General features: G+C 44.2%; 1 protein-coding gene across 1 annotated transcript in view; it reads left to right on the top strand.

Moving 5' to 3' along the window:
* CLMP (CXADR like membrane protein) overlaps positions 1-14026 on the top strand; it is a 45326-nt gene that overhangs the window by 28150 nt on the left and 3150 nt on the right. Inside the window, exons 3-6 of the mRNA XM_034665648.1 lie at positions 10520-10721; positions 11416-11583; positions 12053-12175; positions 12985-13126. Of these exons, the coding sequence (XP_034521539.1) occupies positions 10520-10721; positions 11416-11583; positions 12053-12175; positions 12985-13126 (635 nt within the window). The remainder of the gene's footprint in view (positions 1-10519; positions 10722-11415; positions 11584-12052; positions 12176-12984; positions 13127-14026) is intronic.

The raw sequence follows: 14026 nt of genomic DNA, 5'->3' as shown, positions 1-14026 counted from the left end.
GGGAGAAAAGCACTCAGGAGTCAGCCCTACCTGAATGTACTAAGGGCTGTGGTGGGGATATGTTGGAACGGTGAGGCTCGCAGGAGGAAGCCCATGATTCTACACAGGGCTCCAGGAAAGGCTCTAATACACAGAAGGTGGCCCTTGAGCTTGAGTTTGAGGCCTGTGTAGGTGACGTTTAAGCAAAAATAAAAGAGAGGCATTTCAAAGGGAGAGAAGACTGCATGATCCAAGACAAAGACACATCAGAGGGTGTTCTTCAGGATCCAGGGACATCGAGTTTGGGGATGAGGCTATTGAGAGGTGCGAGGACAGGGACCAAAGATGAGCCACCTTCAGAGGCTCGGCTTTAGTCCTCAGTGTGCACAGGTGATGGAGAACAGATGGAGGCTTTCAGCTAGGGGGCTCTCCTATACAAATGCATGGTAAGACTTAGGTTCTCTGGGTGCTGGGCTGGACAATTCTGGAAACCTTAGGGGCCTTCGTGAACCCAGAACCAGCCTAATAAAAGCAATCGTGAGTGCTTATGATCTCATTCCCGCAAGTAGTTTACTCCTGTTTTACAGTTGAGGAACTTTAGGTTTAGAAAGGTGAATTAACCAACCAAAGCTGCAGAGCTATAAGTGGGGGACTCGCATCTGAATGTAAACCAGCTGACTTCCCTGCACAATCACTGTGCCCTGGGGCAGTGTTTTTTTCAAAAATCAGGACCCAGGAGTGGATTCTAAGTGAGCAGACTGTTTTTTTTAAAAACCCAGACTGAAAACATTAGTGTATTGCACGTATGTACTAGTTCATGAAACTTACGCTTCAGTTGTCTAGGTGCCCTCTATGTGCGTGCTGGGTCACGGAGGAAAGTGTGTTTCTTGATGTAAGTCTGTTCAAAGTTTGAGAGCTCCTACTCTAGGATACGTAAAGCAGCCAGAGTCCAGTGTGGACCACACCTACTAAGTCTCTCCCAAGTCAAATATGACCTTTCAAAACAAAAAATAGTTCCTGATGTTAGTCCAAATAGTAACAAGAGCAAGGAAGAAATCCCCTAGACCAAAAAGGTTCACCAACTTCCCAAATCCCACAAACCCCCCAAATTCCTCTACCCAGCTCTTGGGGTGCCTGGCTTGTTCAGTCGGTAGAACATGCGACTCTTGATCCCTGGGGTCGTGAGTTCGAGCCCCATGTGTGGCATAGAGTTTACTTAAGATAAAAATTTTAAAAATGTAAAAACAAATACCCAGCTCTTCACTGATTCCTAGGTTTAGAATGTCTTCATTCTTCGGAAGCACAGACTTGCTTCCTAGTGGTGATGGTGCACCTGCCAGGTAATGAAAAAGTCAGAAAGTAAGTAGTAATTGAGTACCTGTGAGGCAGTCCCACCTCACTTGTCCTACCTCCAAACATCAGCCCCCCACTTTCAGTCTTAAGAAGAGGTAAGCTCTAAAGCTTCCAGTTTTTTTTTCCTGTTTTTAATATATTTCCTCTTCTCCCTATTGTCCCACTGAGTTTGCATTTCCATGGCAGCTCCTTCCACCGCCCCGAGAAACGTATCCTTTCTAAGCAGCACAACAGGATGTGGGGCCAAGAACACCCTACAAACATACATACATACATACATACATACATACATACATACATTTCTTTATTTCTTTCTTTAAAGATTTTTTTTTATTTTTTATTTATTCGGCAGAGATAGAGACAGCCAGCGAGAGAGGGAACACAAGCAGGGGAAGTGGGAGAGGAAGAAGCAGGCTCCTAGCGGAGGAGCCTGACGTGGGGCTGGATCCTAGAATGCCAGGATCATGCCCCAAGCTGAAGGCAGACGCTTAACCGCTCTGCCACCCAGGCGCCCCTACCCTACAAACATTTAAAACAAACAAGTACCGTGTCAGAAGGGCTGTGACCTGGATCTTCCCGGTCTGAGTCTCCTAAAACACAGAGCTTTCATTGGATGCTAGGAACCCTATCGAATTCTTTGCAAAATAATAATGTACTTTTTTTTTTCTGGGTTAGAGTTCATAGGTTTTATCTGGTTGGGAGAAAAATATGAGTGAGGTAGGTAGAATAAAGAAATTCCTCAGATATGATGCTGGCTCATGTGATGTGATGTGGGGTCTGGCAGTGAGGGATTAAGAATTCTTGGGGCTCCATGTTGGGCATGGAGCCTAATTAAAAAAAAGAATTCTTGCAATGTTTTCGGGGCAAAATAGGTGTGTGGTTTTTTTTTTTTTTAAGATTTTATTTATTTATTTGACAGAGAGAAACAGCCGGCGAGAAGAGGGAACACAAGCAAGGGGAGTGGGAGAGGAAGAAGCAGGCTCCCAGCGGAGAAGCCTGATGTGGGGCTCGATCCCATAATGCTGGGATCACGCCCTGAGCCGAAGGCAGACGCTCAACGACTGTGCCACCCAGGCGCCCCAAAATAGGTGGTTTTTATTAAAGCACAGGGACTGACCCAGGGGCAGCAAGAGCTGCCTTGGGACTCCTGGGTGGCTCAGTCAGCTAAGGCGTCTGTCTGCCCTTGGCTTCCGATCCCTGCATCCGGCTCCCTGCTCAGCGGGAAGCCTGCTTCTCCTTCTCCCTCTGCCTGCCGCTCTCCCTGCTTGTGCTCTCTCTCTCTCAAATAAATAAATAAAATCTGTTAAAACATTTCTTAAAAAAGAGCTGCCCTGGAATTGTGAAGAGCGATTGATTGTATACTTTTACATTGCGAGGGGGCAGAGATGAAGTTTCCAAAAGGATTTGCATATGTTAAAGAAGACTTACAGGATCCTGGAGGTCTGGCTATCGTCAAGCTAGGGCTGCCTTTTGCCTCTAGCAAGGCATTACCCTTAAGATGGCTAAGAGTTCCTGGAGGAAAGTCCTTCCTGCATTCCTCAAGCGTGTGTCAATGGGCAGCAAGTCGTAAGGAGATTTAATTTTATCTGCATTTCTTTTGCCTTTGTTCTCCCGACCCCTGGGCACACCCGGGAACAGGAGGTTGGTTGCATTTAAGCGGTAAGAATAGGAAAGAAACCTCTCCCAGGCCCTAAGAACATCGAAAGCCCTCTCTAAAGAATTTATTAAGCAAAAAAAATGCCCTTAAGTGTAAGCAGTCTGTTGGGGAGACTCACTTACTTAATCTCCTTAATCTTGCTGTGAACTTTTCACTGCCGTGGGGGGTTTTTTTCCCTCTTTAATGCAAGGGGTTAATACTTGTAAAGCATTTACAACAGTGCCTTGAATAAAATAAATACCACATATGTGTTTGTTAAATAAAAACAAAGTTCCCGACAGAAAGTATTGCATTGTGTTAACAGATTTTCATTTCTAGGCCTAATGCATATTTTCCTAAGCCCAGAGCCAAGGGCTGTGCTTGGCCCAGCGTAGTCACGAAATGGTCAGTGAGCAAAGGAATGATGTCTTTTCACAGTTTCCGCTCTTAAAAATTCTTACTAAGCCTGTGAGGTCGGTAGCTAAGAACTGTTGTCCTAATTTTCTTTTAATACTTGAGGAAAATTACTAAACTTGGCCCCAGAGAACCTGAGCTCCATGCCTTTTAGACTTTGAAGGGCTAGGATCTAAACCCCAAATTCCTAAAGCTAAATCCCTTTCTTTCCCTCCATCCCCTCCCCCATGATTGACAGCTTCTATTGAAAAGAACGCAGAAATTCAAGAAAGAACTTTCGTCTGGGAGTAAACACTGGGCATTTGACCGAAATCCTGCGTTTCCTGTACTTTCCAGAATATTTCTCTGTATGAAGATGATGTTCGGGAGGCACCTCCCTTCCTGTACTGGGGAGGGGGGCAAATGTTCAGGCTGGGGTGGGAAGAGATCCTCGACTGGTAGGACAATGAGTGTAATCAGACCTCTACAAGGCTGCTCCCCCTGCCCCCACCCCCCTACTGTCTCCTTCCTCAGCAGGTGGTTTCAGGGTACAACTCACTGTCTTTATGAAAGAGAAGGTAGGAGGAAAACAAGTTGTAATCCAGGGGTAAGGCTGGAGATGTGAGCAAAGGTTGGACTTGAATAGTCAGCCAAAGAGATGACCGTCATCAACTTTACTCTGAGGTTGGTGGTATTTTAATGAGTTCTAATCTTTGTGTTTAGATGTCCACTATTTGGAGAGCCTCGTTTCCCCCTCCTTTTCTTAATCTCTGTATTTGTGCTGTCGGGGATCTTATCCGGTCTCTTGTCTTTAAATACCATCCACAAGCTTAGAATTCCCAAAAGCGTTATTTCCAGGCCTCCGCCCTGAATATCCAATGCATTTGTATGCAACTGGTTTACCCCATGCCTCCTTTGGGTGTCGAACAGGTCATCTGAATGCAGGAAGTCCAAAACTAAGCCCCTGATCCTCCTCACCCTGCACAGGCTGACTTCAAACCTCCTCCCCTCCGTCTCCTCTCTGGGTTGATAGCTGTTCTCTCTTTTCACAGGCTCATGCGCAAACCTGAGAGTGGCCCTGGACTCCTCTCTTTCTCTCATGCCACAAATACACATTTTTAAAAAAGATTGTTAATTTATTTGACAGGGAAACAGAGAGAGAGAGAGAGAGAGAAGAAGCAGGGAGAGTGGCAGAGGGAGAGGGAGAAGCAGACACCCATCGTGCAGCGAGCCCTACCTGGGGCTCGATCAAAGGACCCTGGGATCCTGACCTGAGCCAAAAGCAGATGCTTAACAGACTGAGCCACCCAGGTGCCCCAACTCCAACAGACTCTTGACTGTTTTCCTGTTTCCAGTCTTGGCCTCCTACAGCCTATTCTCAAAACAAGTCATATCATGATACTCTTCTGCTCAAAATCCTATAATAGCCCCCCACTTCCCACAGAGTGAAAGCGATCATCTTTACAATGGCTCAGAGGCCCTGCAGGATCTGGCTCCACTGTCTGACCTCATTTACTAGTCCCCTGGCTTACTCCAGCGACCTGGCCTCTTTGCTGATCCTCAAACATGCCAAAGCATGCTTCCACCTTCGGGTCTCTCCTTGGCTTTTTTCTTCGCTTAGAACTCTCTTTCCCCAAGGCTAGTTCGGAGTCTCCTTCAAGACATGATCTCATGTCTCCTTCCAGTGAGGTCTACTTTGACCAAACCTTATTTAAATTGCAGTCTGTCCCCCTGGCCTACAACTCCCCTTCCCTGCTTTATTCTTTTCACAGTATTGTCAAATGTACCATACAATGTTCTTCCATGTCTGTTTCCTGCCACCAGAATGCATGCTCCCCAAGGGCTGGGATTTTCACATGCTGTGTTCACTGATATCTCCCAAGCACCTACAACAGGTGCTGTTGGCAAAATGTGGAGGCTCAAAATTTGTTGAATAAATGACTGTGCTCCTGGATCTCTGTAGCTTAACATTCAAATCCAGCTTTTGCTCCCATTCTACCTCTTGATGAATGTGGATGGATGACTCCTCTTCCTCCTGCCCTCTCTCTCTTTCCTAAATATTCTCTAACTGGCATGCTTACCGATTTGCTGTAAAATGTCTTTGAAGAGTTCATCTTAGCCGTCAGGAGCAGCTGCTGGTTCTGTCTCCGTGAAGCTAGCTCCCATTTCCCTGGCACCCCTCATCCCAGTCAGAAGGAAACACTCCCACATGCTCTTCTCGGTAGGACTGCAGGAATTCTAATTTAGAGACCCAGAGAGTTGAACTGTGAAACCACCTGCTGAGGGAGGGGGCAGTAGGGGAGTGGAGGCAGAGGAGAGCAGCCTTCAGGGGATCTAATTCCCCTTACTGTCATAGCAATCATAACAACAGAGGGTCGCTCTCTACCCCAGCCCCAACACCTGCCCCAACCCCCCCACCACATACAGTATACCATAGGGAGGTCCCTCCCAAACATCATCTTCATGCTTAGACTCCAAATTTTCAGATGAATTATGGTCTAATTTTCCTCACATATTAATTTCCACAGAAATAGAAATTAACTTGTGGAATGCCCGTAGCGATGTCCCTGTTTCCATATCCATAGCATGGCAGTGGTTCCTGTTTATAGAGATGCAAATGAACTTTGTCCAAAGGAGACTACAAATCTTTGTCCGATTCTCATTTGAACTTGTAAAATCTTTCTAGTTTCATCATTTATTAATGAGTTAAATAAAATCTTTGACACATGCTCATATTCTATGTATATGAGAGTCATAATTTTACTTTTTTTTTTAAAGTTGTCCTTCAAAATTGTAGGAGAGGGGGAAAAAATCTTTTTCCCTTTCCCCTCCTAGGTTTTCCAGCTGGGGCATTGTAAATTAGACCAATAAAAGACAGATTTTTGTTGGTTTGTTTTCTCTCTTTAAAAATTAAAAAAAAAATTCTCACTGAGATATACTTGACATATAACATTATATTCGTTTCAGGTGTACAACAAAGGGACAGGTTAATAGGAGAAACATAGAAGTTTATTAACTTCTGTGTACCATGTACGAAACGTGTGGGAGTAAGTACCCACAGATGAGTAACTCCAAGGGGTGGCTAGAATTTGGCCTATGTACCTAACGTCGTAGGGGAAAGGGAAGAGGAGGACACATAAGGAAAAGCAAATGACTTTTGAGGAAGATAAACGGGCCCTTAGAAGAACAGATGGGAGATATGCTAGCTTGTGATCTTGTCTGTCTGGGAGTGGTGCCGATTTCTGGTCTCCTAGAAGAGAAGATTAGACTTGTTCTCAGGAGGGATTTATGACACTTAAATTCTTTTGGGAGGCTCTGCTTTTAGGTCAAGGGACTTCAAGAACTCAAATGCCTTTAGCATTTGAAATTCTTATGCACATGCAAAGTGGCATATTCTGGGGTGGCATGTCCTGGCCCTCAACACTTTCATAGAACAATTTTCTTTGTATTGGTATCATCTCTAGCACAGTGCTAAGCACAGAGTATGTTTTCAGTAAATGTGTATTCAATAAAGGATTGAAGTGTTGTAATATAGCCTAGCCAAAGACAGTTAAGGGCAACAGACATATATGAAACCAGAATGCCCCAAGGATCTCCTGGACAATACCCAACATTATAGGAAGAGGATCTAGCAACCTATGAGCCCAAGTCTTTTACCATTTCTCCTCACATAAAAATGCTGTAAAGAGATGCTATGGGTGAGAGGGGGAAAAAAACAAAGCCATTAGTCTGAGTGTCAGAACAGGGAAGGTTTCGTGAGAAGTTAATATTGATTTTGGATTTGAAAGAATGAAAGGGAATTCTTTTTTTTTAAATAAGATTTATTTATTAGAATCTCAAGCAGACTCCCCCCTGAGCACAGAGCCCATTGTGAGCTCTATCTGATGACCCCGAGATCATGACCTGAGCCGAAATCAAGAGCTGGACACTTAACCCACTGAGCCACACAGGTGCCCCAAAAGAATGAATAGGAATTCTTCATGTGGGGAGATGGAGAAAAGGGAGTTTCTCCATGGAAAAATGCAGCGGGCAAAGGCATTGAGTACAAGAAAGCATGGGTCGTATTACAGGAAGGGAGACAACGTTATCTGATGGTACCCAGGTATGGGAGGTGGACAAAAATGGAAATGAGACTGGGAAAGGTAATGCAGAAGTCACTGTGAGAACTACAGACTGAATCTGGTCATCATTCAGAGGTGGAAGGGAGCCACTGAAGGGTTTTGAGCTGGAAGAGAACTGATGCGAGTTTTACATTAGTACTAACCTGGCATCCACTTACATTGTTATGTAAGGTGGATTGGAGAGGGTAGAAATACACAGCAGCCAGGCAGCTGGAAATACCAAACCGGAGCTCAAAACTATGTCAGGACTGATAGAAGGATATGAGAATGATCACAAAAGTGGTGCTGGTTGAAATGAGTGAGCAAAGTTGAATACCAAAAATGTCTTACGTTTATTATCAGCTACAGTGTCCACCTTTACTTTTCTCTTACTTTCTTCTCCCCCACGTTCCCCCGACCCAAGACTGTAAGGTCCCCAGGATAGGAGCTGTGTCTTATTTCTGCATGATTTTGGGCGTAGTACCCTGGCATGCGAGCTCAATAAATAATTAGCTGATGAAAAAGAGCATGCAAAGAAAGGAAAAAACATGTGTCTCAGAAAGGTGGTGAAAGCAAAATGGATGATACCAAAGAGTTTTGATATAATGGAGAAAGAACTGATGGACACCTTATTGAATGGCTTCAAATCTTTTCAGGAAAGCATTTGATGTGTTGCAGGGTGTCACGTGATTGAGGATGGGATTAAGGGCTTGAGTAGAGGGAAACAATTTGAACAGCTGCAGTCAGAAATGTGCACAGGACACTCCTGTATGCTTGTGGGCCTGTTTTTAGCACCCTTCTGTGCATCTGGAATGCTCCCTGCAGCCTCCTTCTCCCTGACTCTATTATAATCTCTCATTTAGTCTGCTTATCTTTCAAAGCCTAACTCAAATGCCTCCAACTTTTCTAGGACATTCTCTCTGATACTATTTCAATTAATCTTTTTTCTATGTTTATACTTCTCTCCTTGTTAATCCCATTAGATTATGAATTACTTGAAGACAGGAAGAGGGTTTTTACTCATCTGTATGGCCTCCCCCTGACCTGATGGGAAGCAGTCATCCCATAAATGTTTGCTGACATCTAAAATCAAATGAGTTTAAGAATATGCTGAATGGCAGAAAGGGCAAAGCTGAAGTCATATAGCTCCAAGTCTTGGTGGACCAGAGCAGCATGGTTTTTGTGACTAACAGGAGTGAGGTGATGGACAAACGGAACCAGGAAAGGATTCAAGAACTATGGGCTCTGATGCAGGCAGATGAAATTTCACTAAAGCTCAAGATGATGATGATGATGATGATGATGACTATTTTTTAAGTAGGCTCCACACCCAACGTGGGGCTTGAACACATGACCCCAAGATCAAGAGTTGCATGCTCTACCCATTGAGCCAGCCAGACGCCCCAGGATTTTTGTTGTTGTTGTTGTTAGAGAAATCTAAACTTTGGTGTCCCTACCTGGAAAAACAAAGACACAAAGACATGATGCTCATGTGTATTTTATGGTAGGAAGGGATGTAATTTTTTCCCAGCTGACTTCCTCTTACTAATCAGCAGTGAAGCCCCCCAAAAGGAAAGCCAAACAATGAAGTCCTCCAATTCAGACTTGAATTTTAAGCATTGACTTCTGCTCTTTAACTCCTCTAGTCCCCTCGCCTGGACTCTAAACTTTTGTAAGAACAAAACAAATTGATTTAAAAGTGTCACTTTTCTGCCTTCATTTCCAAATTTTCTGGAAGAGCACTTAATAAACAGTGGAATGAATGTAGATGGCCACAGGAAGTGGGAGAGAGGTAACTGGTATACCAGGACATGAACTAAATGGACTTGGATGGTTATTTTCAAATCCCAGTTCTGCTATTTGTCTGTGAAATGGGGATAATGGCTCCAGTATTCCCCTCTTATCTGTGCATTATATGTTCCAAAATCCCCCCGGATGCCTGAAACCATGAATAGTGCCAAATCCTATATATGCTATGTTTCTTCCTTATACATTTATACCTTTGGTAATGTTTAATTTATAAATTAGGCACAGTAAGAAATTAAGAATAATTAATAAAATAATTTAAAAGTTTTGTGAATGTGGTTTTTCTCTCCCTCTCTCAAAATCTTATTGTACTATACCCATCCTTCTTCTTGTGATGATGTGAAATGATACAGTGCCTCTGTGATGAGACGGAGTGAGGGGAATGACACATGTTTTGTGATACAGTATTAGGCTACAATTGGCCTTCTGACAATATGGTAGAAGGAGGATCATCTGCTTCTGGACCTCGGGTACTGAACCCATGGGAAGTGAAACCACAGAGAAGGGGAGGAACAACTTAACTTGCAAAAACACTATGTGAGAAATAAACTAGATGTAAAAGTACTGAGTAAAAGGAGTGTAGCATATTTTGAATAGCTCACATGCAAGTGGTAGGAAATTAAAAGTCAGAAGGGTATGCAGGAGAGGGGCGCCTGGGTGGCTCAATCTGTTGAGCCTCTAACTCTTGATTTTGGCTCAGGTCATGATCTCAAGGTGGTGGGATCGAGCCCTGTGTTGGGCTCTGCACTGGGCTGGGTGTAGAGCCTGCTTGCTCTCTCTCTCTCTCAAAAAAAAGGGGGGGTGCTATGTAGGGGAAAGGTAAGTCTCCTCTCCATCCTTTTCTACCAAATCTCCTCACAGTCAACTCTAGATACCCCTATGTGCATTTACTGTGCGTTCCCTTCCTTCCTTCCTTGATTTAGCTGTGTAAACCTGACTGAACGTGTATTTCAAATGCAAAATTCCTCACCTATGAAATGAGATGGTTCTGAGCATTTAGTAAAACAGTTACCACTTTGTAATTAAAATGCTACACAAATAAGAGGTGTTACCTTGGGAAGGAGAAGCAAGGCCTAGACAAACATATTGGACTTTTAACTTCATTTAGAACAGAGGTCCCCTGACCCTTAGAATCAGCCCCGGGCCTGACCACTTTGTTCCATGAGGAGTATTCCCTTTCCTCATCTTGACATTAGCAAAAGATGAAGGCCGAGAGCCACACTGCTTGACCCTGCCTTGTTCTGTCCCACAGGTGATCACTTACTCCAGCCGTCATGTCTACAGTAACTTGACTGAGGAGCAGAAGGGCCGAGTGGCCTTTGCTTCCAATTTCCTGGCAGGAGATGCTTCGCTGCAGATTGAGCCTCTGAAGCCCAGTGATGAGGGCCGGTACAGCTGCAAGGTGAAGAATTCAGGGCGCTATGTGTGGAGCCATGTCATCTTAAAAGTCTTAGGTAAGCTAGAGTGCCCAGGTAATCGCCTCCATCTTATTAATAAGGTCTCTGTGAGGAACAGCCAAATGCCCCCTGGTGATACATATTTTTAATACCCTGTATTATACATTCAGAGATCACCTAGTCCAGTTCCCTGGGAAGAAGTATGTTCTATATTTTAGACATAATAAAAGACGAAAGAATAATCACGATTTTCCATGGGAGCCCACTGACAAAATTTAAATACCCTCTAATGTTTAAGTGGGATTCTTATATTTACCTTTTATGTCTCAGATATGATTCAACTCCATTTCTGGTTTCTGGCAACAAAAGCTACTAAGTTCTATTTAATTGCTTCCAAGTTGATGGATTTCTATCCCAGTTTCAGTATTAGTAAAATCACACTCAATTTCCCTAAAATTGCCAATTAAATAACAATGTCTTCTTTGAGAAGGGATGAGGGAGTTTCTGAGGCAGCCTCTGAGAATTACAACAGCACCCCTGGAAGCAGCTGGGACTGGGTGTATGTGTGTGCAGGGGATGGAGGTGGGTGTATTTCTGGGGGTGCTGTAAAGCATGGTTGCGTGGCAAAAGGCTACTGACTCCCCACTCAAAAGTTGGCCATAACAGATGCCTAGAGAAACAGCGCAACAGGGCATAGTTCTTCCACTGAAGCTGGTGTCTGGCGATCTTTGAAGCTTTTTCTTTTTGCCAGTGAGACCATCAAAGCCCAAATGTGAGTTGGAAGGAGAGCTGACAGAAGGAAGTGACGTGACTCTGCAGTGTGAGTCAGCCTCTGGCACAAAGCCCATCGTGTATTTTTGGCAGCGAATCCGGGAGAAGGAGGGAGAGGTTGAGCATCTCCCTCCCAAGTCCAGGATTGGTAAGTCATCTTTCCACCAGTCTGCTGAGACAACAGAAAGGGTACTCTAGCCATGAATTCTAAATCTGGTTTTGTCAGCAACTCACCACGTGACCTTGAACACACTGCTGAACCTCTTTGAGCTTCTATTTTTCATCCATCAACCCGGACAGAAAAAAGCATCTGTCTTCTCTTTCCTCAAATGGTACATAAAAGCGGCAAAAGAAATGAGAGAGATGTACTGCATATCCAGTACCACATATCTAAGTACCGTGTTTACTCTCCCTTACACGTTCCCAGTCTTTCGTAACTCTCAAGGATGTGCAGTTTCAGAGACTGTTCCCCTTTCTTTCCACATTCCAAAAAATCTATCATCTCATCCTTACTAAATTGTATTAGAGAATCTTAGGTCAATGATGCAATGAGGTAAACGGTACACAGAGACCCTGTCACTAAGAGGATTACGGTCCTTCCTTCTGCTTGTGTGTAGACCACAATAACCCTGGACGCGTTCTGCTACACAATCTCACCATGTCGTCCTCTGGGCTCTACCAGTGCACCGCAGGCAACGAAGCTGGCAAGGAGAGCTGTGTGGTGCGGGTGACCGTACGGTGTAAGTATCCAAGGGGCTTGTTCCTGCTTTTGCATTATGGTTCAGCGTAAAACACTTTTAATCACAACTAAGAGTAAGGTCAAGGTAAAAACCTTTATTTCCAGAAGGACATGGCTATTGCTAAAATAAGTTCAGTAGTTGCGACGGCCGTTCTACTCTTGTAGCTAACTCTCTATTTAGGAATATGTGTGAATTTGTCAGCTCCCTAAAGAGATTTATTATGTCCAGGAGGGCACCAAATGGAGATTTCGTTTATAACTGTAAATTTCCCTTATAAAAGGACAACCTCTACTTTGTTTTTAGAACTTCTCCTGTATCTGCTGTTTCTCAAAGATAATCAGCTTAAGGGGACAGGGACCTGGCTGGCTTAGATGGTGGAGGATAGACTCTTGATCTCAGGGTCATGAGTTCAAGCCCCACTCTGGGTGTGGAGCCTACTTCAAAAAAAAAAATCAGTTTAAAATAGTCCTAATGCCAAAGAGGCATATTTTGGGGTAGCATGATCTGCTACCTTTCAACATCAAGGGGGTTAGTCATACACCAAGGGTCAATGGGAAACTCAAGAAGATAGAAAGATCTGGAAATACTCACCTTGTCCAGGGCTTATGTTTTTGTTTGTTGTTTTAAGTAAATGCTGTTCCCAGTGTGGGGCTCAAACTCACAACCCCAAGATCAAGAGTCCTTGAGAGTAAGAGTCGCATGCTCCACCTACTAAACCAGCCAGGCATCCCAGGGCTTATGTTTTTTAAGTTCACGTATTTCTTAGCTTATGTTTGGCTTTACCTCTGCTTTTGTTTCTGAGAAAATAGATGTACAAAGCATCGCCATGGTTGCAGGAGCGGTGACGGGCATGGTGGCTGGAGCTCTGCTGATTTTCCTCTTGGTGTGGCTGCTGATCCGAAGGAAAGAGAAAGAGAGATATGAGGAAGAAGAGAGACCTAATGAAATTAGGTAAACCTCCCTTCAAAATCCCTTCTACTAGACTTCCTTTCCAGAGCTAGCTTATAGTGACCAGCCAACATAAGTGTTCCATTTCCTCTTTTATTTTTTAAAGATACTTTATTTGAGAGAGAAAGGGAGCGAGAGACACAGCAGGAGCCAGGGGCTGGGGTGGGGGGGAGTGGTGGGGCAGAGGCAGAAGGATAAGCAGACTCCCTGCTCAGCGGGGAGCCCAACTTGGGGCTTAGTCCTAGGACCCTGATATCGTGACCTGAGCTGAAGCAGACACTTAACTGACTGAGCCACCCAGGCACCCCTCCCATTTCCTCTTAACTATGAATCTGTTAAAAGGATTATTTTGGTTAGGTAAGGAGTTCCAGCCCAGGGACGGAAGGTCTGGTTTATCTTGCCTATATTGGGAAACGATCTATCCTCAACTGAGAATTAAAAGATCAACTTTATGTTACTTCGGATTCACTTCCACTTATAAAGGGCCTACAATAAAGAATGGGCATAAGCTATGGGCCATGAAGGGGTTTACGTAGGGATGCCTGGGTGGGCTCAGTCGGTTACTCTTGATCTCAGCTCAGGTCTTAGATGTCAAGGTCATGAGTTCAAGCCCTGCATTGGGCTCTACACTGGGCATGGAGCTTACTTAAAAAAATAAAAAATAAAAAAATAAAAGTGTTGGGCAACCCCCTGGGATCCCCTCCCTCCTTGGGAGCTTTGTACTATCACTTTGCTGTCGCTCAATAAACCTGGCTTTGCTGCCCACCAATCAACCAGTCAGTCAATAAGGGTTTATGTAGAAAACCCCAAATCTCAATGGTAAGTGCCTACTCTCCTAACAGAGTTGACTTCAGGGCTACCAAAACATCCATTTGCCTCAGCCAACCATGAAGTCTCAGGGAC

This window comes from Ailuropoda melanoleuca, chromosome 8 (assembly GCF_002007445.2).
Source record: "Ailuropoda melanoleuca isolate Jingjing chromosome 8, ASM200744v2, whole genome shotgun sequence".
In the NCBI taxonomy this organism is placed as follows: domain Eukaryota; kingdom Metazoa; phylum Chordata; class Mammalia; order Carnivora; family Ursidae; genus Ailuropoda; species Ailuropoda melanoleuca.
The sequence above is the reverse complement of the archived record's forward strand: the minus strand, read 5'-3'. Positions and strand labels throughout refer to the sequence as shown.